General features: G+C 41.5%; 1 protein-coding gene across 1 annotated transcript; it reads left to right on the top strand.

Annotated features, from left to right (window-relative positions):
- Positions 1-562: 562 nt before the first annotated feature.
- On the top strand, positions 563-22549 carry CSDE1 (cold shock domain containing E1). The gene is made up of 20 exons (XM_056361620.1): positions 563-707; positions 4482-4912; positions 9728-9926; positions 10654-10763; positions 11112-11204; positions 11727-11824; positions 11984-12065; positions 12416-12544; positions 12711-12836; positions 13675-13887; positions 15734-15874; positions 15963-16121; positions 16683-16790; positions 17628-17803; positions 18195-18307; positions 19011-19130; positions 19347-19525; positions 20493-20656; positions 21622-21754; positions 22338-22549. Exons 3-20 carry the CDS (start codon positions 9728-9730, stop codon positions 22383-22385), a joined length of 2391 nt encoding a protein of 796 aa, XP_056217595.1. The 5' UTR covers positions 563-707; positions 4482-4912; the 3' UTR covers positions 22386-22549.
- The last annotated feature ends 990 nt before the right edge of the window (positions 22550-23539 follow it).

Genomic DNA, 23539 nt, shown 5'->3' with positions numbered 1-23539 from the left:
AAACAATACAATGACCATAAATCTTGCATTTTATCTCTTTTAACATCATCTGAAAGGCCTGTGATGACGCATTTTTTTCCATCATTATTGTAGTGAGGGTTAACGTCCCCTAATTGGCTCATTGCTGTGCAGCCTGGAAAAAATGGGAAACCAAATAGCTGTTGCTTTGACTGAGTTCATTATTAATTAGTGGTGGGCCCTAATTAGCAGGGGAAGTTTAAACATGTGCTATTTGCTGCTGTCCTATTCTGGATCTGTAAGTATGGAATCTGTGACTAAACGTATGATTGTATCCGATCCGGGGCATTCGCAGAACTTGGTCTGCTCACGCTGAAAAATCGATTCGGGCCTCAGGACTGGTGATTTCCTCCGCTTGTATCTGAATCTAGACACAAAGCGTCTCCCTCGGTGACAAACTGAGTCAGCGGGGCGCTGCCCGCCGCTCCCCCCGCCTGGCGTGGCTAAAGAGCGGGTCTGCCCGCGCTCCCCGGGGCGGCCGAGGGACGGGGCTGCCCGCGCTCTCGCCCCGACTGCAGGGCGGCGGCGGAGCGGGGCGCGCCGCCGCGCACGCGCAGTGAACAGGCGCTGGCTCCGCCCAGCGCAGGCGCGGCTCCGCCCGGCGCTCTCGCGAGAGGCCGGGATTTATTCCTACGTGCTGTGCCGTGCTGCTCATGGCGGCGCTGGAGCGGGGGCGCTGAGCTGTTGGGGTAAGTACGACTCGCGGCGGGCGCTGGCGACTCCCGCCGCTGCCCAGGCGGCGCCCGCGCAAGCGAAGGGATACCGGGGCCGCCCAGAGCTGGCGGGGGAGGCCGAGGGCACCTCTGTGTCCGTAAACCGTTTATCGCCTATCTTAGCGGCGCGGAGGCGCCCGGGACCTCCCCGCGGCCGCGTGGGGGGCGGCCGCCCGCCTGGTGGGCCGCGGCGCCCGGGGATGGAGTTGCGGCGGGCGCGGGCTGCTGGGCCGCAGCGGCGGGCGCACTACGCCTCCCGGCGTGCCGCGGGCAGCCGCCCTGCCGCCGGGGCTCTTGGGGGCCGCAGTGCCGCCCGGCCGCGGGGGCGGGGCTATCGCGGCGCCGGGACTCGCTCTCCCGACGTGCCGCGCGGCGCAGCCGGCTGCGGGGCCTGTCGGGGCCTGCATGCCGAGAGGCGCAGAGCAGACAGGGGCGGTGCCGGGGGGGGGACTACGGGCCCCGGCAGGCCCCGGGCGGGGCCGGGCCGCTGGGGCCGCTGGGGCCGGGCCTGCACGGCCGCCGGGAAAGAGCGGTGGCGGACCGCGGCTCCCGGCATGCCGCGCGCGCAGCCCCGCCCGACGCAGGGCCTGGGCCCCCAGCCCTTTGTGTGTGGGGGAGCGGCCGCCATCGCCCCCCTTTGTGTGCGGGGAGGGCGGCGCGGCGGCCACTCCCTCCGCCGGGCCTGCCTTTCGCTTGGGACGGGCGGCAGCGGCGCCTGGCGCGCCCCCTTTCCGGCCTTTGCGCTGTCATAGCGTAGGCCGCGGCCCAGCGTGCTGGCCGCCTCCCGCGCGCGGCAGCCCCCGCTCGGCGCGCTGCGGGCTGGGGCTCCTGGCACCGCCCCTCGGCGGGGCTCGCGACTGGTTTCCGCGGCCTCCATCTTGCAGCAGCGCAGTGAACAGGGCCGCGGCAGTGCCGCGCTCGGGGCCGGCCGTGCTGCAGGAGCCTCCCGCTGGCCTGCGGTGGGTCCCTGCCCGTCGGGAGCCGCTTTTCCGCTGCTCGCGTTAGTGACGGGCGCAGGGCGGCCCCCCAGCGCCAGGCCCCTTGAAAGAAAACAGATTTCTCTGCTTACGTTTATTTTTTTGATTGATTCTGTGTCTGTACATGCCTTTACAGATGTCCTTGGGAGTTCTTTAACTTTTTTTTGCCCCCAGATACATATTTTTTAACTTACAAGTGCCCCAGGGAACGTTGGCAGCTGATATTGTAGCTGTGGCAGATCGGTCAGGTCAGGGTGCGTGAGCGCTGATGTTCGGTGCTGCCTTCCCGATGAGTCTGAAAAGACCCAGAGTAGCTTTACCTCGAGTATTTAAAACCGTGTTGTGCATGCGTACTGAAAATAACAAGTTGTATCTTTATTAAATTTAGTCTTAGCCATGTGAGAAATGGCTATTCCTAGAAGCACATTTTCTGATCAAGTGAAATGCGTGTTCTTGCACTTGGCTCTTTTTGTGGAGAAAATGGGAATCAAAACAGCATTTGTAACCTGGCAGGTTCTGCTGCTGGGCTGTACGGGTGGTTCCTAGCTGTGGACAGCTTGCTGTCATTGGGCAAAACCTGCACCTGAGGGACTTCAAGAGCAGGACTTGCACAGCTCTCCCCTGTCTTTGCATTAATCCTTTCAGCTGTAAACACACAAATGCAGAACCCAGTGTGACTTGGAGGCTGGGCAGCTGCTTAGGGTGTTTACTGTTTGGAGGAGTATTTATAGTAGCTGAATTAAAAGTAAAGAATTTGAGGCAGACACACAGTGTGAGATTTTCTTTTTAACTTGACTTCTGCTTATTTGACAACCCCATTGTTTTAATAAGTGTAGTAAGCCAATCTTCTTATCAAATGGAGCTAATTTTTAAGGGAAAAGCTAATGCCTTATTTCTTTAGCTGACAAAATTAGCTTTAGTCACGGTTGGGTAGAAGAGGTGTTTTGATTATTTTATGAAAATTTAATATATTGCGTGCCCAGAAAAACATGAAATGTGATATGATAGAAGTTACAGCTGCGGTAGTGCTCTAATAATACTGGTCTAATTAGATGAGAAGTACACAAATAAGAAGATATTGAGTGTCTCTGTGCAGTTCCTGTGATACAGTATATGTTTGCTTCATTTCTCCTGCACTTGGTTTGGGGAATGCTCATTTGAGATCTGAAATGCCATCCAAAAAATAACACTACCGTGAAAGAGACTGTGGTAATGATGCCCTGAATCTAATATGGAGGTTATCTGAAAAGTCTAGTGATCCTGTTATTTTTGCAGTAGCTTTGTGTCTTCTGAAATTTTTTTAATTTTATTTTTTGTAATTGAATCTTTCACTGCAAACCTTTCATAGCAGATTACTGGTTTGTACTGTCCCTCATCCAGTTTCATCTTTAGTCTCATTCATGTGTGTGTAAGGGTCTCACAAGAAAATTTATTTCAGCTGAAAGTTTTTTTCAAAGTGGTGACTAAAGTAAGATGCTTCATCTGGACGAGAGGTCATTGCAGTACAAACTTCTGTGAAAACTGGGTGATGAGTTTGCATACAGCCATTGTGTGCTCTTGGAGTTTAGAATTCTTACTTGTAATAGCTGACTGCAGTCAACATTTTCACTATGATGAGAGTTAAATGTCTTTGCACTTTTGTTTCAGTCACTTAGGTTGACTCTTTCAAGTTCGCTAAAGGGAATTCAAAGCTCAATGTAAATTGAGAAATTAATTTTCCTGCTACAGTGTAGAAACAGGCTTGGTCCATATTTTTTCTCATCTGGTGTGGGACTTGTGGAACAACTTGGGGAAGAGTTGTGCTCTGATGCATTATAGCTTTAGATTACTGCATAATGTGCTAGTTTATCTGTAGATTCATAGCTGTGTTACTACTTAGCAGCTTCTGTCCACGAAAATCTGTTGTCCCCCCCCTTCTTCTCTATATCTACTGAGTAAGCAACAAACTCAATTCAAAACTTAATTTTATTTATTTTTGAAAAAAGCTCTTGTTTCTGTAAGGTTTTAGTTTTATGTAGTTGGTGGCAGTTTGTCTAAACCACTTTCTCAGGAAAGTGCCAAGTGGTACTGTTAAACTTTAGGAGGGGATTACTATCTAGTTACTGTTGCAGAGAGACTTCTCTGTTATGTTATCTACACAAATATTACCTATATGTAAGCAGCATTTTGCAAACACTGTTTTAAGTCTGGAGAATGGCTCTGCAGTTGTTTACATGCAATGCCAGAGTGCATATGGTCTGTGTAGAACAGGCATACAGCATCTGTACATATAATTAATAAGTTTATTTTAATCCAAAGTTAAAGCTGCTTCAAGTACTGACTTTTGAAACAAAAATCATCAGGAAATTCTAATTTCGCTACACACATACACCCTATTGCCACTGTGAAGGCCTGTGCAAGCACTTGGTAATTAAATTATGAGATGACAGCCATATAAAGTTAGTGATAGGAGGACTAAGACTTGGTTAAATGATGCTGCTATTCATCAAAACGAAGTTGCTGTTTTAATCGTACAGACTGGGATGTTTCCTGAAATGCCTTTACTGTCTGAAGAGTTTAAAATTGGGAGCACTGTATCACTGACTGGAGGTAATGTTTCTTGGAAAACAAAACTGAAAATGGGCATGCCAAATAATCGGTAAAGTCTTTCCTAGCATGGATCAAACCTACAGTATTAAGGTAGAGGAAATTCACCTGTTGGTAGGAATACCTAAGACTGATGTATAATTTCTTTTAAAGTGATATTTAGTGTGCTATTTTTTCCTTTCTCCAGTATGAAGTGGAACAGAACAGAATTTACCACCTGAAACTGCTGCTTCAAGTTCAGATCAGGAAAAGAATATATCACATCGTAACAACAACTCAAGACCAAAGAAGAGGAAACGTACACTGAAGATACAAGGCTTGATCTGAAACAAGAAGTTTGTGCCTACTCAACAGCTTCAAAAGAGCACGTCCCAACGCTGCTAGTAGTCTTTGTTTTCTCCAGTGCTGTATTGAAACTGCCCAGGGCAGCAGCACTTGTATTCTCTATTAGCTTGATAGATCACATTTTCGTGCTGTCTTTTTTCTTTTTCTCTCTTTTTTTCTCTCTCTCTTTTTTTTTTTTTTTAATAATAGCAGTCTTCATTCTTAGTAACTTGTGCTGAAACAGAAGAATCGGCTAATACTACTGAAAGTGCAATATTTGAATATCACTGCGAGGTTGGTGTATGTGTTTATATAAAAAGTTATATATGTATTTCTAAACTTAATAGGAGACAAATTGCCAACAGAAGTGTGTGGGTTTTGTTAAGTTGTTGGAATTTTTTTTGCAGTTTTTTCTGTTATGTTGGTTTAGTAGCAGTATGATGAATTAACAGTACATGCAAGATGTTCTGTTTAACAATACTGAATAACCCTAGGGAGCTGATTGTTAATGTTTCACTCTTCTACTAACAGTAATGTTGTGGTTTCACCCTTTTTTAATTTTAAAATAACCTCTTTAGTCTTCTTTAAATCTGACTGCACAGTTTGGGGGTTTTTTTGCTTCCTCTGAGTACATGTATTGGTGGGGCTTATAGTTCTTATTCTTGTAAACTGACAGGTTAGCTGTGTTAATTCAGCTGTTGAGAGTGAACCATTGGTAGTGGACACTACTGCCAGGTAGTCATCATGGGCCAGTATATAACTGCTATATTGCAAGTATGAGCAAGTCTTGTTTGTGCATTAATAGGTTATAGCCTATTAGTAGAAGATTCTTAAAGAACAGTTTTATGATAGTACTCCGGGTGATATGTATAAACGGGCATTATGTTTGATTTTTGTTACGCTCTGTTACAACATTATGTTTGAACAGGTGTAGGAGTATGGCAAATATCTGGAAAGACTGCATATACTATAATGTATCTTTCTCCCTACAGCAAATTTTAGTGCCACCCTGAGGAGTCTTATCTGTGAACTGAAGTCAGGCTTTAGACGATTGATGATGAGTCCTTTGTGCTGTACTAGTAATACTCCTTTTAAAATCAAACTGTCCAAAAGTTATGCAATGGTAGTCTCTGAGCAAGGGGTGACAGTTGTATTGTTTTCTAACCCTGAGATAGGCTATTCCGAACTTGATTTTTAGGTAGACTTTTGTCATTTTCTGTATCTGATACACCTTTAGTCTATTACTTAACATCTGTGGCAGGGGTGCGTATGTGTGTTTGTGTACTTGTATCAGAGATGTGAAGTGGCCATTTTGTAAATGACTCACAGAAAGCATTTGTCACACTCACTTGAGCTTTCACAGTGGGTTAATAGTCTTGCCTATTATTCTCCTGGGAAAAGGTATAATAATGTATCATTTTCCCTTCCCCCAGCCTGTCTACTTGCAGGACCAATTTGTTTCTGAAAACTATTTCCAGCTCTAGGATGGCTTAAAATCAAACACTTCAGTGTTGCCATCCCACAAGAGTATCTTCTTGTGTATGGAATGCCCCAGGGGTTGCCTTCCTCAAAAGATGAGGGTTCATATATTGGAGCGATGCTGGCAGGAACTAGTCTGTAACTCTTAACAGCTTTGTATGGCGCTTTTTTGTCAGATGCTCTGAAAAAATGTGCCCTTTAGAGATAATCCACTGCATAAAAAAGATGCAACTGCTGTGGCTTTTGTCCCTTGAGCAGTTTAGGCTGGGCATGAGGGGAAGACATCTTTCCTAGGAGAGTAGCACAGCACTGCAGCAGTTAACCCAGGAAGGTGGTGGAACTTCTGCCATTGGAGGTTTTCAAGACTCACCTAGACAAAGACATGGCTGCCTTTGTCTGTCCTTGGCAAGCCTTTCAGGAGGAGGAGGATGGACTAGGGTTTTCTAGGGATTTCTGGCAGGGGTCATGCTCTCTGAATCAGTGTTTTCTACTATGTTAGTATTTTATGACTTGCTTGAACATGTAAGAGTATTGATTTATGCCAGCTACTCTACAAACCTGTGATATCCTGATAACTTGAGGGTTTGTAATGTGGAATAAGAGGGCAGTATTGATTGAAATCAAGGGATTGAGTAACTGCTTGTCTGTTATACTGTGGGTTATCATGCCACAGTACAGACAGTACTGCATTTTTCTGTTTATTTCTCTTGTTCTATAAGACCTTATACAATGAAGTTTATTACTTAATTCTGGGACAGTAGGGAGGCTATCAATCTGAATATGGCAGCAATAAAATTCTTACCTAACTTGGCTGTGAACAGCTATTCACGTAGTAGTTACTTGATATTTGTAAACTGCCACATTGTAATGTTTTCTTGCACTGGTATTATGGTTTTCTGTGAAAATAGAATATTTTTATTCTCCCCAAGTTTTTGACAGCATCAGACATGCCTGAACAGACACATTTCTTAAGCTGTAGCAAAATTGTTGTATATTGCATTAGGTAAACTAGAAAAGGAATAAAGGTTTAAAACAATTACAGATTAAGTTGGTTGTAGGTTGCAGGTCCTCTGAAAGTTGCCTGCAGGGTGCAGTGCAGGGAGATAGTTGTCATCTGTAACTTCTATTTATTGTAAATGGGGATCTTCAGGTGAGTTTGCTCTCACCTTTAGTTTGCTCTTGACAAAGGAAAACTCGTAAGTTGTGGAGAATTACTAGTGAATACAATGAGTGAGGCAGCTCAGATGTTCCTAGAGAGTTAGGTTTTCCCATTCTCTTCAGCTTAATCTGCTCACACACAAGAACTGCTGTATAGCATCGTACATAACCAGACTTGGGACTCACAGGTTTGGACAAATGCTAATTTGATGGAGCTAAGATTAAATCCAAATCAATATCCTAATTAAATATTTGTACTCTGATAATTATACTGAGACCTCTGTCAAGTTATGTGAATTTACTAATAACATAATCTAACAAACTTAAAAACTAACTCCTTGGTTCAACTTCTTTAGCCCTCCCTTTAAAGTATGAGAGGGGAAGCTGGGTAGTAAGGTAGTCCCTTCCTTGCAAGAGTTTTTAGTGTGTGGGAAGAAGCACAGCACTGAAAGAGACTCTAAATTAGGCTTTTAGTAGTTCTCTTAATATAGCGTAACAGAACATCGAGCTTTTGTAGCTGTTTCTGCATCAGGGGTGTATATGTGCACACCTTTGCCTCTGGTGCGTTTTCCCATTGAGGCTTGGAGATTTTGTGCAATAGTTGGCCATACTACAGTTACTCATTTTAAAAATGGAAAATGAAGAGGTGTAAACCAAGAAAATAAGCAGTGCATATTAGAGAAACTGTGTCATTCCTTTTTTTAATTGTATCAATCATATCACATGCGGGTCTTAAACAAAAGGGTACTCCCCTGTACCAGAGATCCTTAGGTCAGGGCAGCAATGTCAACATGTTTCAGTAGCACAGGATGCCATAGGTTTGGTTACCTAGTGAATGTCCTCTTCACTACTTAACCTTCTTAGTATCAACAGTTTTTTGCAAATATGAAGCATCTGGTCTTTTCCCAAGCAATTATGAAGTATCAGTTTTGGGGTTTTTTTCTTGAAACTTTTAGAAATTCTTACATCAAAACATTGCTTCTTCCTGCAAAATGAAACCAGTGAAAATACCCCTTAGGTTCTGGTACAACATCCTTTTTGCATTAAAGTCTAAATATGTAAGCCATAACATGAAGGTGGAAATGTTCCAGGAAAAATACACCAGCATGGGTTATGCTTATAAGTTTCACCATTAACCAGTACCAGCATCTTTTTTTGGAACCATTTGGGATTAATGGTTGAAGGCTAACTAGCATTGAGAAGTTGCAGAGTACAATGATGTGAGGACTGATGTTTTCCTTTTTCTCTTGGAGGTCAGAACTCTTTGTCAGTCCTTACTTCTTGCAGTTCTTACCAATTTATTTTTTTAATGTTGGTCTCACTTGAAATAAAGATTTCTGCCCAGAAACTTCATGGCAGGTGATTTTCAGTGCCCTCTGATCACTTTTAAACTGATTTCCAGACAGCATAGTAAGACGTGTTGTAACTATACCTTTTTAATACGTTCAGTAACTCAATCTCTGTACTAGAGTAAGAAGCATGAACATTTTACAGGTTGCTCGGCTGTCTTTTATCTCCACTAAACATATTGCTGACTAATTTTGAATTCCTTCTGCTTGATGCAAGAAGAAAGCAGAGAACAGATAGTCTCATTGTGTTTCAAAAATAAATACTCTGGAAACTACAGCAAATAAAACCCTCCTAATACTGTGTTTTAAGATGCATGTTGACTGTTTGGGGAGGGGGAAGGGTTGCTTCAGTAACCTTTCTTGAATTACAGTGTTTAGTGAGGTTTAAATCAGTTTCAACTGATTTAATTGCTAACCTGTAAATGGAAGAGACTTGAGTATTTCAAGGTTGAGTCTGTGCCCTGGAAAGAGAAAGACTGCTGCTCCCCCCCCCCAGATATTCATGGCTATAAGTTAACAGTTCATTACAGCTTTAACTTTTTTAGTTTAATGCTGTTTTCAAATTTTTTCAGTCTGTCTAGCACTTGGGCTCCTATGCCACAGAAGCGTTAGTTTAAGTTATAATTCTGGGTATAAATTCCATAACCGTAAAAATGTTTAAATACTTTAAACTGGGTTTTTTTTAGTATGAAAATCTGAACAGACAAACTGGGGGCAAACTTTGCAGGGATGTGAACCTGCTTCTGTTGGTTCATAATAGTTGTGTTTTCTGAATTACCTGTTTAATTTGGAAGAGCAGGTACTTTCAGGCCCTGGTGTGAAATAGTGAATGTGAGAGTACTTTGAGGTATAATACATAAGAAAGTCAGAAGTTAGTTTTGGTCTGTGCAAGCTTTATTTCTGGCCTGTGTTATAAGTGTGTTGCCTGTCTAAATTTTAAGCATTATTGGTTTACAAAAGCTTTGTATATTTTGACGTTCCTTCTCTATTTTAAAAATGGTTAAATTTGCTTGTCACAATACCTTCCACAAGCTCTCCTTTCTGTTATGCTGTTACGTGGGTATGGAAAAACAGAACTTACTTTAATTAGTGTTTTTGTCTTTCCCCCACTTCTTTTAAACAGATGAGCTTTGATCCAAACCTGCTCCACAACAATGGACACAACGGGTACCCCAATGGTACTTCGGCAGCGCTGCGTGAGACTGGGGTTATAGAAAAACTGCTGACCTCTTACGGATTCATTCAGTGTTCAGAACGGCAAGCTAGACTGTTCTTCCACTGTTCACAGTATAATGGCAACTTACAGGAGCTTAAAGTAGGAGGTAATTAGGCAACTTTCAGAGCTTCTAGGGTGAGTGAAGACCAGTTTCTTTCACTTGCCATAGAACATGCTTTTATCATATGGCATGAACAGATGCATGGTGTTCTGGTGGGCTACAAGAGACACCTGAATAATCTGCCACTCCTAATGAGAGACTTTTACAGCACTTAAACTTTGTGCAGCTTTATCAATACAGTTGTGGCCATTCTGGAATAGGTCTGGTGTTAGGTCAAACTTATATAACTGAGGTGGAAGCAAGTGCTTAAACTGTGGAAGAATTTACCTCACATGCCTAGTATTTCTTTTTTTAGAATTAGTTTGAAGATGGCCAGGGCTTTTTTTAAGAATGGGGAGGCAGCTACTTCACGCTGCTAATTAATATGGCAGTGAAGTTTCTAAACTGTTTTAATGGCATGTGTTGTGTTGTCTGAATTTCAGTGTGAAGTTCGCTGTATAGTGAGAGGGGCAGGTGGAGGGAACTATTGAGGGACAAACCATTACAATAGAATAGTTCATTAGCAACGGGAGTGAGTAAGTAGAATAACCAGAGAAATACTTTCAAATAGAGTGTCCTTCCTTGGTAACAAAAGCACCTGAGTTTTACTTCGTTGTGTTTGGTGACAAGCCGTGAATTATCAAATGTAACCATGTAGTGATTGTAAAAAACCAAAACATAAAAACCCAGACAAAACTCTGTGATGCCATTATCATGTTTGATTGTCTTATAGACGATGTGGAGTTCGAAGTGTCTTCTGATCGCCGAACTGGAAAACCCATTGCTATTAAATTGGTGAAGATAAAACCAGAAATACTACCTGAAGAACGAATAAATGGACAAGTTAGTGCCCATTTTCCATAAGGCATAGTTTCCATTCTTTACTGCAGTACAGAAGCCTAGATTGATTTAGCATGCATATTAACTACATACAATATACAGTTACACTGAAATGTATTTCTGTTGTTCTGGTAAAAATTCAAAGGTTCAGTTTGAGCTCTAGCTTGGCTCTAGGCAGTTCTTAAAGAGTCAACAGGTATTCTGTAAGACTGAAATTTTGCAGCATGACATTCCGGGTTGAGTTACACTAGATGAGTGTGTGGTAGAGGATACTGAAATTCATTTTGTATTGAACAATGCTGCTCCTGAAATTACTAGCAATGGAATTTTTATTTTTTTTTTGACTGGTAGGTTGTGTGCGCTGTTCCTCACAATTTAGAGAGTAAATCTCCAGCTGCCCCGGGTCAGAGTCCTACAGGGAGCGTATGCTACGAACGTAATGGGGTAAAGCTTATGTGTTTTACTTGAACTCTTCACTAATCCATCATTGTGGTCCATGAGCAAAAACAAAAAAATTGATGCAACTTAATGTAAACAGTTGACACTACCAAGTTCATGGCACAAAAAAAGCATGCTTTGGTAATTACTACAAACAGAAATATTAATTTGACAGCTTGCTTGCTTATATGCATGGAGAACTTTATATAGAGGGAAATAGTTGTTCTTTTCTAAAACTTAATGGAGCTGGGTTTTGTAATGTTCATGTATCCTTGACTTGAACTTTTAATGTTTAGAAATTGACATTTAAAGATGGCCACATATAAAACCTTTCAACTTAAGTTGCTTGTTACAGACTCATCAAAACAGCACAGTGGAAAAAAGAATGCATGTCATGTTTGACCATTCTCAGTTTTCACACTAAATTTTTTTGGTAGAAGATAACTGTTCTTAAACAAAATGGTGTTAATGTTTCTTTGAAGCAACTATTCTGCAAATAGAGTAATATTAGTCAATGTTAATTTACAGGAAGTATTTTACCTGACTTACACCCCAGAGGATGTTGAAGGAAATGTACAGCTGGAAACAGGAGATAAAATAAACTTTGTAATTGATACAAATAAACAGTAAGTTGGTGTTGCTTTTCTGACTTCATACTTTGTTTTTGTAGTCAGGCAGAATTCATGCCTGTTCCAAGAACTGAGATGATGCTGTGAAAATCAATCTTAAGTTTTGCTGCAGTTTTGAGTTGTTTCAAGTTTGCTGTTTTCTTTTTTCCCCTCTAGTACTGGTGCTGTAAGTGCTCGTAACATTATGCTATTAAAAAAGAAACAAGCCCGCTGTCAAGGAGTAGTCTGTGCCATGAAAGTAAGTGATAATTTAGTTTTAAAGTTTCATTTGAAAATGAAATGCTGTTCTGAGAAGTTATAAATAATATATTTAGGTCTTTAAGAGGTATTAATAGTTTGTAGCTGTGGGTGTAAACAGGGTGAAACTGTTTAAACAGCTGATCTTTGATACTACTTCTTTCCTTAACAAAGGAAATCCCATTTTTTTCTGTTTGTATGTTTCTTCTGGTAGTCTGTTAAACTGTGCACTCATAAGTCTGCTATACTGGTATGTCAGTGTCTTTTGTTGTGTTTGATAGAACCTGTAAAATTTTGTCTTGGTATGTTAAGAGAATGGGCAATTTATTAAACACTTTATTCTGTTCTTAGGAAGCCTTTGGATTTATTGAGAGGGGTGATGTCGTGAAGGAAATATTCTTTCACTATAGTGAATTTAAAGGTGACCTAGAAGCCTTACAGCCTGGTGATGATGTGGAGTTTACAATCAAAGACAGAAACGTAAGACGAAATTCATTAAAAACTGAAGACAAGATCCTAGGGCATAACTGGACAGCTGTCTGTTTTCTCAGATAACTTGTAAAAAGAAGGGGGGAGGAGGTTCATTGGAAAATGTCTGTTACTTCACCTCTTCTCTATGGGTGTTTGACTAATGTTGTACCTTTAGGGTAAAGAAGTTGCAACAGATGTTAGACTGCTGCCTCAAGGAACTGTCATTTTTGAAGATATCAGCATTGAACATTTTGAAGGAACCGTAACCAAAGTAATTCCAAAAGTACCCAGCAAAAACCAGGTAAATTTCAGTATTTACTGAAGTTTATGTGAAATGTTGTATTGATTGTATTGAATTCCAGTCAAGCAGTACGAAGGTTGCCCTTTCCCTATTACAGTCCGCCACATAAGCATCCTGTCAGAGTAAAAGGAATAAGCTTGGACTTAACCTGTAACAACCATTGATAGCAGTCACAGTATGCAATTTTTCTAAAGGTTGTAAAGAGCAAGAATTAGGGTACTGGTACGTTGGGGAGTATGTGTTTTCTTTAGTGTTTCAAATACTTCCTATTGAATTTTGTGGGTTTAGGATTTATCTTTAAAGCAAAAGCATAGGGAAAAGGGGAGAAGGTATTTGCTGGAATAGGCCTGATTACGGATTGCTCTGAGCATTGACAGTTAATGAGGCTGACAGAGAGGTAACTTGACATTCAGTGTTTGGCTTTGAGGAAAGAGTGTACATGAGCACTTCCCTTAAGGTTTTAGGTGAACCTGTGTTGTTTCAGGAAGATTTGGGGGGGGGGGGTGTTTCTGTGTGTTTTGGACACTTAATAGGGAAGATGCTGACTTTCAGATGTGGTGCTGTAAATATGGTTATAAACTTAGTTCTTAGTGCTTAAAAAAAACCCTTCAACCAACCAACAACAACAAAAACCACCTTGGATTTGGCTGTAATATTATTTGGGCAATAAATTGCAGATTAGGAGTGGTAGAAGTGAAGCATAGTGGTCTGAGTCCAGCAGGCATCTGGTGTCATCCACACTTCTGTTAGCAGTAGTAGTTCTGCCAACTATTCTGTCTGGTTACGCGGAGTCTTGTAGGTGAACTAACATTTTTCTGTTGGGGTTTCTGTCTACTAGAGTGATCCATTACCTGGCCGCATCAAAGTTGACTTTGTGATTCCGAAAGAACTTCCATTTGGAGACAAAGATACAAAATCCAAGGTGACCTTGCTGGAAAGTGACCACGTTCGATTCAATATTTCAACAGACAGACGTGACAAACTGGAACGAGCCACCAATATTGAGGTTCTGCCCAATACTTTCCAGTTTACTAATGAAACTAGGGAAATGGCAAGTATCAATCTTCTGAAGTTTTTAATTCCTTAGGGGAAATTGAAAGTAAAACATGGGGGGTTTGTCTTAAACAATAACTTAATGTGAAAGTCCCTAGTGTCTTCCATTGCCTCTTCCAAAATCCAGTCCTCAGCTGTACACTTTTAACAAAGTGCTTAAATGATATAAAAATCAGAGTTAATGCTGTGCATCTTTCCTTTAAAAGAATTAAGAACTGAATTACTGAGTAAATTAAATCATATTAGAAAACTAGACCTTAGCTGGCCCTCTTGGAGGGGATTGCTAGCTGCTTACAGCAGGCAGAGAAGTAATGCAGCCTCGAACTATTGGTTTAAAAATTCACATTTGAGTCTAAACGGGTAACTACTCATGTTTCTTGGGAAAACTGGAAGAGCCTGGGGCTACTCTGGGTCAGGTAATGAAAAGTCTTAAGAATCAGAGGAGGTGCTGTGTGCAGCTTTTGGGTCTCATGCTTTCTGGCCTGTCTCTGAGGGTCCAGCAGAAAGATGGTAAAGAGCTGCATTCTATCACATACAGAAAACTCTTTGTGGATTACAGGGACTTTAAGATGGACGTGCTAATCAGTATTACAGAGTATCTTTCACTCCTGTAATTTGGAATATTGGTTCTGTTCCAGCTAGGCTGTAAGTGCCTTATTTTTCAATTGGAATCCAGTTACAGTGCTATCACATCTCAGTATGCTGTGAATTACTAGGGACCCTGTGCTTTGAGAAAACCACAGAAATTTGACTTTAGCCTCTCAATTTTTGGCATTCTATCCTATAGACTTCTTGTATTTCTACTCTGGCTAAATATATTTGCCTGCCTGAACTGAGCTGTCATTGACGTGACAAGTGCTGGCTGCTTCTAGAAAGGTTAGCTGATTTTCCTGAGCTTGTGAAAGCTATATTAGAGAGGAATGGTCGTAAAGGTGGAAAGTATCTTTGCATTGTCATTCAAATCCTATAAACCTTCCCTGAGACTTGCCAAAGGCTCTGTAGTAACTGGGCTGAAATGAGTATGTTAATGAATTCTATCTTCCTCAATGCCTCTGGCATGATCTAGTACTAGTTCTTCCTAAATTGTGATGAACTCTTTCAGCAACTTTATGGAGCCTCTTTCCCCCTGCCCCCTCCATTTTTCTTAACAGAAGTCAGGGTGAGAAATGGATTTATTTTTTTCCCCCTTTATTTAATTTTACACTTGATAGGGCACAGTGTATTCTGTTCATCATTCAGTATTCCGTTTCTAGTGGTTACCAGGAAGGCCACTAAAATACCATGTAACATGCTTAATGTTACTATGCTTAATACCATAGTATACACCCATGGGTATGATAGTCTTGTTTTAACAAACTTGTTTGTAAGAAAGCTTTTTAATTCCCTCATTTGTGTCTGGAAATCTTACGGTTTTTCTCTTAAAATTCCCTCCAACCACTGCTTTTATTTCCTGTTTATATAGGTTCTTGTATGTTTATGTGTGTTTATGTACATGTTACGTACTTATATAGATGATGCATGTATCTGTAGAGTTACCCCCTTCAAGAATGGGTGTAGTAGTAATGTCAGGTTCTTGAACTGTAGTCCTCCTTGTTAATGGCTTAAGTTCTTATGAAGAGTAAAGTGGGAAAGATTAATTTATATTGAGAAACTAGGTAAGTACAACTTGTTTGCATGTCATGTTGACCGTAGCCGTTAGCACTACAGTTTGCAAGGAAGCATATTGCATTAATCAGGAAGTGTTTTCGTAGCATTCAGGCCTTGTGTTCAGATTATTACATACCCCACAGACAGATGTTGCATACTAGTAGTAAAACTGTACTTGTCCATTTAACTCTTCTCAGGGTGTGATTGCAGCAATGAGAGATGGCTTTGGCTTCATTAAATGTGTAGACCGGGATGCCCGCATGTTCTTTCACTTCAGTGAAATTATGGATGGAAATCAACTCCACATTTCTGATGAAGTAGAGTTTACTGTCGTTCCTGTGAGTGAGATTAACATTTTTACAAAATCTTTGTTTTAAAAGAAATTATGTGCAGACTGTCTAAAATCTGATTGATCTTATTTTTCAGGATATGTTATCTGCCCAAAGAAATCATGCTATAAGGATTAAAAAGCTTCCAAAGGGCACAGTTTCTTTCCATACCCAATCAGATCACCGTTTTGTGGGCACTATAGACAAAGAAGCCACTCCAGCCAAAGCCACTAGCCCAAATAAAGGGAAAGAGAAGGTAACGCTGCTCTTCTACTTGTGAAGTTCCTGTTCTGTGTTCCTGGCTTTGGAGACTGAGGCTGCTTCCTTAAAATCAGTAATTCAACTTTTTGGAGCACTGTTCATCCTGTATAAATGTGTACTACATTGAATAGCTAATGGCAGCAGTCAGCAAAAACTAACTTGTGTGAAACAGGATAATACAAGCATTGTTTGTGATCATGTTGAGGATAATGCCTACTACTGCTTAAGGTGTAGATAGCATTGGTTAAAATTAAGTTTCTAGGGCTATAGGAGAACCTCTGTTGTTTAAAATGGCATGACAAATCAATGCCAGAATACTTAAACTTCCAATAAATACCAGTAGGAAATGGTGGTAATACTTTCTTTCCTTTAAAAGAAAGTATTTTAGTGTCATTCAAAGCTTCTTACTCAAGAGGTGATTGCTTTGTTGTGTGTTTCACCAGATAGTGAGCAGTTACTGTGAGACCACTGTGGCTTAAATGAGCAGTGCTTGAATTATACGCAGTAAACTCACTTGCTTACACTGATTGCTGTATTCTGATGTCTTGTTCTTTAGGAAGCTGAGGATGGAATAATTGTTTATGATGACTGTGGAGTAAAACTGACCATTCCTTACCAGGCCAAGGATGTGGAAGGATCTGCTAATCCCCAGATAGGAGATAAGGCAATATACCTTAGTGTACCTTTAGGAAATATTTCTCTGTGTGTTGTGAGATGTGAGCTTCTTTTTGCCTTGTTACTGGATTTGTTCTCCCTGTCGAACAAGTGAAGGACAAGGCATCTGTGTAATGTTACCCACTTCTTTTCTTCTGTCCTAGGTTTGAGCGGCTTAATCTTCTGTATAACAAAGAGAAATATCCTAAAACCTAGCGATACGTAAAGGAAAATAGTGTCATACTGTCTAAATGATGCTTTTTAAACAAGGAATTTTTATCATTAAAACAGTGGTCTCCACTTGTGAATAATCAAGAGGAAATCAGCACAGAGACTTTGAGATGGATGTTGAATCGGGATAACATAACCGTACAAGCAGATTAGCCCGAGAGACAGTGGGAAAAGAGAAAGAATTTGGAGATCTGGGGGAGCAGCCTAAAACCTGTCTGTGTTCAGGAGCCATGCTAGGACGGCACTGATTAATGTTTATTAAATATCTGAAACAAATGAGTTCACTGTGGGCCACTGGTGATTAAGTGTAGTGAAAGGAGGGGAATCACATAAAGTTTCTCATCTTAATGGATAAAAGCAGCTAAGTGCTAGGGGCTGTCTTGCCTTGCAGATACCACTGGTGTGACTGCTACTCTTTGGAATGTACTAAATGTCATAACAGATGTTTTTAGGGAAGTAGTGGCTAGAAAATTACTTCCATGGTGAGCTTAGATGTTGATTACAGTGACACAGGTTTGAAATCAGTTGTTTTGAGGTGGTTTTGTTGGTGGTCGTGGTTTTGGTGGATGTGGTTTTGGTTTTTTCTACCTAGTATTGATACACACTTCTTCAACAGGTTGAGTTCTGTGTTTGTGAAGTGAAGAGAACTGGTCTGCAAACAGCTGTTTCTGTCAGAATGCTAGGACGCAATTACAGCTCTAAGAGGCTTTTGGGATACGTGGCAGCCCTGAAAGATAACTTTGGATTTATTGAAACAGCCAATCATGATAAGGAGATATTTTTCCACTACAGGTGCATGACAGTTTTATTATTTGTGTGTTGGTGGGAGGTGGGGTGGCAAGTGTTCTGTTCAAGGAGAGGATTTCTTGCCATTGACTGTTAAACCCATGTGGACTTCATGTGCACACGTATATACATGCTTGGGTGTCTCGAGTTATATTTATCTCTGTTGGACTGATTCAAGCTTTTCTGTTAGTCAGAAGTCTTGGTGTTCTATGCCTCTGAACCCCAGGCCAAGAACTACAGCTGTATATTTGAAACACTTTGCTTCCTTGAATAAGGATTTATTGAAAATGTGAAGGGCTGAGCGGGTTAAATAGTTTCTGATCTACTTACATGAATGTTGGATGACCATCACTGTTACGTAACTGAAGGCAAATTTTACATAATTCTATTCCTGTAGTGAATACTGTGGTGATATTGATAGCCTGGAACTTGGAGACACTGTTGAATACAGCTTGTCAAAAGGCAAAGGAAACAAAGTTAGTGCAGAAAAGGTGAACAAAACACATGCAGGTAAGACTGTACCTGGTACTTTCTGCTTACGGTGCTCTTAGCACATGCTGGCGGATAAAGGTTGTTAATAATGTGTTTACAGTTGGAGCTCAGACCAAGAAGACGGTGCTTAATCTGGTGATCATTGGTTTCCTAAAAGCTGTTGTCTGTGTTTCCAGAGAACAGACAACTGCAGACCAACAGTCCTGTAGACAGTAGCAACTCTTGGACCTTTACTGTACTCTGTCCTCTTCAGGTGTAGTGTTTTAAGGAGAGGCCTAGTGGCAGAAGTAGCCACACAAGTGCGTGTTGTGCTGTACCTCACAGAAGGAAAATTGCAGGAGGAATGCAGATAGATGCAGGGGCTATTAAGGACTTGGGGGCAAAAAAAAATGCATACTTAAAGGTTATTGAATGGTTCAAGTGAGCAGGGAATGGGAATGCAGTGGAAGAGACATGAAATACTTTGATTTGCTTTTCAAGTTCCATGGACTCTAGTTGCAAGAGAAAGTAGTATTCTTCTACTTCTGTGTTTGAAATGTTAGTTTGGCCTTGGTTAGAAAAACTGTCATGACTTACTGTGTTAAAGCTGTTGCAGTTCTACTGAGTGATAGAGTGCGCTGCCTTAGGTGTCTTGCAGTGCAAACTGTTGACTCCTGGTCAATCTGCATCACTAACTCTATTTAAAATAAAGTATGACTAGAACATCCTGGTTTTTTTTCAGTGAATGGTATCACTGAAGAAGCTGATCCAGCTGTTTACTCTGGTAAAGTAATTCGTCCTTTGAGGAGCGTAGATCCCACACAAACGGAATACCAGGGCATGATTGAAGTCATGGAGGATGGTAAGATTTGTTTCTTTTAAATTATAGGTATTCCTTTCACAAGTGCATGAGAAGCGTAAAAGTTCAGTAATCTGTAAGTAGGTATTGAGTATTATAGTCACACTACAGACTATATTTGTACTACTCAGCTGACAGTAATGCTGCAAATAGATTTTGAACGCCCTCAGGTAGGAAAGGAATCCTCTCAGTTCTGTCTTGCACTTTTTCCTCCACTAGGTGAGATGAAAGGAGAGGTCTATCCGTTTGGAATTGTTGGAATGGCAAACAAAGGTGACTGTCTGCAAAAGGGAGAGACAGTAAAGTTTCAGCTCTGTGTTCTTGGTCAAAATGGGCAGACAATGGCTGTTAACATCACACCGTTCCGCAGAGCCACAGTGGAATGCGTGAAAGATCAGGTGAGCGGCTGCTGCTGTGAAGATGAGATGCATATTAATAGAAAATCACTGCTTGTCTTGGCGTAGAGCAGATGAGAATCTACCTCGGCACTTGAATCCAGGAAGGTTGCTGGGCACAAATGGTTCGCTTTGTACTCTGGTTCTAGGGAAGTAGCTTTGTGTGACCCAAATACTGGTTTATGAAAGCCTGTGTAACATGACTTTACTAAACGTGAACTCGGTACTTGGTTTGGTGCTGAAACATTGGTAGTGCTGGGCAGCAGTTCCTGCTGTGGTTGATTCTGAAGATATTTTTCTGAGATGTCCTAGAAACAGATCTGACTGGTTTCTGCTGAACAGGACGTTTAAGTGTTTAAAAAAAGAAACAAAACTGTGCATACTTCGCTTCTAAAAGAAGCTTCTTCACAGCGTTAAGCAGTCAATAATTGTAGTCCTCCTGAAATGTGAAGGCAGGTCATTGCCCTAGTTAGTTGCTCTCAGAATGATTAGAAAATTAAGTGTTGTGAATGCTTTCTGATTTTATATTTACTCTGCAGCACTACACTGTAATAATTTAGGGAGAGGTTTAGATGAGGTTTGCCAGCTTATACATGAGTAAAGGGTAATGGAAATAACCAACTTCTTACACTGGCGACAGACCGAAAAAATTGAGTGGTTTCTGCTGTGTAACTTTTTAAGGTGGGGTCTTAAGAACATGCGACAGCGCTCTTCTCAGTGTAATGCAACTGCAAGGGCTTTGGCAGCTTTCAGAACTTTTCTATAGACGCTGGGCCCAGGAGGAGTGCCTAGGCACCCAGAAGCATTGCTCCCAGACAGAATGTTCTGTTCAGTGTAGAAATTGTATTTCGACTTCTGTTAGGCACTTCAGAGTTTTTTCCTAGAAGTAGTTAAACTGCAGTAATGAGTAAGTCATTGCATTGTTTGGATCAAGAAGAAAGAAATAACCTTGTGGTGTGTTGGTTTTCAGTTTGGTTTCATTAACTATGAAGTGGGTGACAGCAAAAAGCTATTCTTCCATGTCAAAGAAGTTCAGGATGGTGTGGAACTACAGGCTGGGGATGAAGTGGAGTTCTCCGTAATCCTGAACCAGCGCACAGGAAAATGCAGTGCCTGTAATGTGTGGCGTGTCTGGTGAGGATTCAGAATTTCAAGTGATTTGATCTGGCACGCTGTCTGCATCACAGCAGCAGAGTGCGCGCTGCTTCTAAATGGAGCTGGCTTTTCCTAGAATGGCAGCTCTGAATTACAGCTGGCTTCAGTGAGAGCCTCTCACCTGTGAGCTGCCAGCACTTGTAGCGTCCTGTACAGTGCAGCAGCAGCACTCTTAGTTTTTCTTAATTACAGATAGCTTGTTCTTTTATTAATTTGTTCTGAAGAAGCTCCCCCCCCACCCCTGTAGCAGGAACTTGGATACAGCCTTCTAAGTAGAAATTAATGAACGATAAGAAAACTGATGGTATTCCTATGTAGTTGCTGGCCTCTCTGGGTGTAGTCTGTAGTACTTCCAGCTGTTCCTGAAGAGCAACTTCAGTTTTTAAATACAAAACCAATGTTGTTAAAGCACCTTTATTCTTTTTGGCACACCATTTCTTACAGGTGGCGGGGATGGGGGGGGGGGTTTGCTTTTGAACTACTTAGATGTTTTGAAGAAGACGGCACAATTTGGATTTTGCTTAAGCTTGAGATAGCACTTCAACCAGAAGCTAAAATTTAATTCTTTTTTCTCAAAATTCTCTATTCTCATCATCTTCAGAGATGTTAATGCTATACTGTGTACTGCCAGCTTTAAGTCTTTTATTGTTGCAGTTAAAGGGAACAGAAATGTGGGAAATACTACTTAGGTGTGCATGAAAGCAAATGCAACACCTCTGCTTGCTACAGAATACCCTTCTGAGAGCTCTGTTTTCAGCTACTGCCGTTTCAGAGTCCTGCGTTTAAAGTCCTGGGTTTGAGGCAGATGTAAGTGGTATCATCCAGAAGGCCCACTATCACACGAGACAGATTATGTTAATGGATTAATGGGGAAAGTGACTGTAAATGAGGTAGCTCACACCATCTCTGGGAAGTCATTAGTGCTCTTTGGTTGGCTGTTACAGTGAAGGTGCTAAGGCTGTTGCTGCTCCGCGTCCTGATAGACTTGTTAATCGTTTGAAGAGCATTAATCTGGATGATGCCAGTGCTCCTCGTCTAACAGTTCTTCGTCAGCCTAGGGGACCGGATAACTCAAAGGTATGTAAAATACGAGGCGAGCTTGCAGAGTAACTGCAGTTTGTGTTTTAACTTGGATAACATAATATTGCTTCCTGCTTTCTCTGTTGGGAGCCTGAACAGTTTGAAACATGGTGTCCACCCTCGTTCCATAGTGACTGTGTGAGATGAGATGATTTTTGTGCAAAGTCGGGGTGCTGCACTCTGGGTCAGTATTGTGTGCTGTGGTTTCAGAGGAGCACGTGGTACAGAAGCAACCAATTGCTGCTTGTGTTCTAGCCTGTAATGCCTACCTGGGTTTGTTTTTTCTTTTACAAACCTCCTTACTGTCAGAGGCAGCAAATGAAATCACTTTACCTAAACTTGGCTTTTGCATAATGTTCTTCCACTGCTTGATAAGCAGGAGTAAAGCATCTGGAATATGTGATGTAGCTAGGACTACAAAGAGCAATCCACAGAACCTGTTTTGTTACTGACTTGGAGGACAGACGGGGGGGGGGGGTGTTCATTAGGAATGTTAACTCCATGTTGGTGGGAAGAGGACGGACGGGTTCCCTTTGAAGTGTGATGCTGGAGCTAAAGGTTTGTTTTGTTTTCCTTGCAGGGATTTGGTGCAGAGAGAAAGATCCGTCAAGCTGGTGTTATAGACTGATCTGCAAAACCCATACTTGATGTACAACAGCGGTGGGGGCTGGTGAAGGGTACTGAATATCTCCCTATTCATCCCTTCCTCCAAATTCTAAGAAGCTATTACACCGGTTTTAACACCTTCTCATGTTATGTTTAAAATAAATTTATGAAACCATTTTAAAGTTATGCACAGTTGCATTCTGGAGAACTTAAAGGTGGCGCCTTATAGTATCACATTTTAGAAGCTTGTTTTGAATGGTGCATTTAACGCAACTGGTAACTGCAAATCTACATTGCCTATGTGAGTAAACATTATAGACAGCTCTGTGCTGGTAGACCTTACGGAATTCTGCACTACAGTTCTTTCTGCTTTATCTGTGTTATTTTGGCCAAGGTATTACTATGCCTTAGTGCTCCGTTGCGTTGTGTCTTTCCTTCCAAGTGGAGGCGGAAGGCTTACTTCAGCTCGCTCTGCTCGAATTCTGAGGACCATTTGAGAGTGGAGTAAGTTCAACTTTATGTAAAATCTTTGCGAACATTCAGATCACTTCAGCTGATGGCCAAACGTTATGGTGTTTTCCTATTTCATTTAATTCAAGTCCTAGCCAGCAAAGTTGTTAGAGCTCGGTGAAAGTCTCTTTCCAGGGTAGAGTTATTTTTGTAGTGTTCTGAAACATGCAGTGCAGAATTTCATAAGGCTGAGGTGTGCCATCAGTGTGGTAATTTAAATATATTTAAAACAATGCACAAATCTGCTGCTGCTTAGAACACTGCAGCTTCTAAACCCAGTTTCTTTTACTGATTTAAATTTAAAAAGAAAGAAGTTGTGCCTGAAGTGAGTACTACTTTTTTTTTCTCTTTTCTTTTTTGCAGCCAGCACCCAGTGTACTGTAAAAGAATAAATACTTAGGCTTTCCATAGCTGTATTGAGACTTTCATCAAGGTGAAATAGTTGATGTCTGTGTGCTTTTTTTTTTTGCCCCCTCCCCCCTCCCCTTGCCCCCTCCCCCCTCCCCCCATTTCCCCAGTCACACTTTATCAAGCAAGAAAACGGAATGATTGGTCTAAGTATTACTTTAACCAAAAAGATCAGGAGTTACTTTCTTTGAATAGAGGGCAGTACTGTGTTTGGGGTTTTTTTTTTTTTGTTGGTTTTTTTTTTTTCTCATGTTACCT

Source organism: Falco biarmicus, chromosome 16 (genome assembly GCF_023638135.1).
Source record: "Falco biarmicus isolate bFalBia1 chromosome 16, bFalBia1.pri, whole genome shotgun sequence".
Taxonomy (NCBI): Eukaryota; Metazoa; Chordata; class Aves; order Falconiformes; family Falconidae; genus Falco; species Falco biarmicus.
The sequence above is the reverse complement of the archived record's forward strand: the minus strand, read 5'-3'. Positions and strand labels throughout refer to the sequence as shown.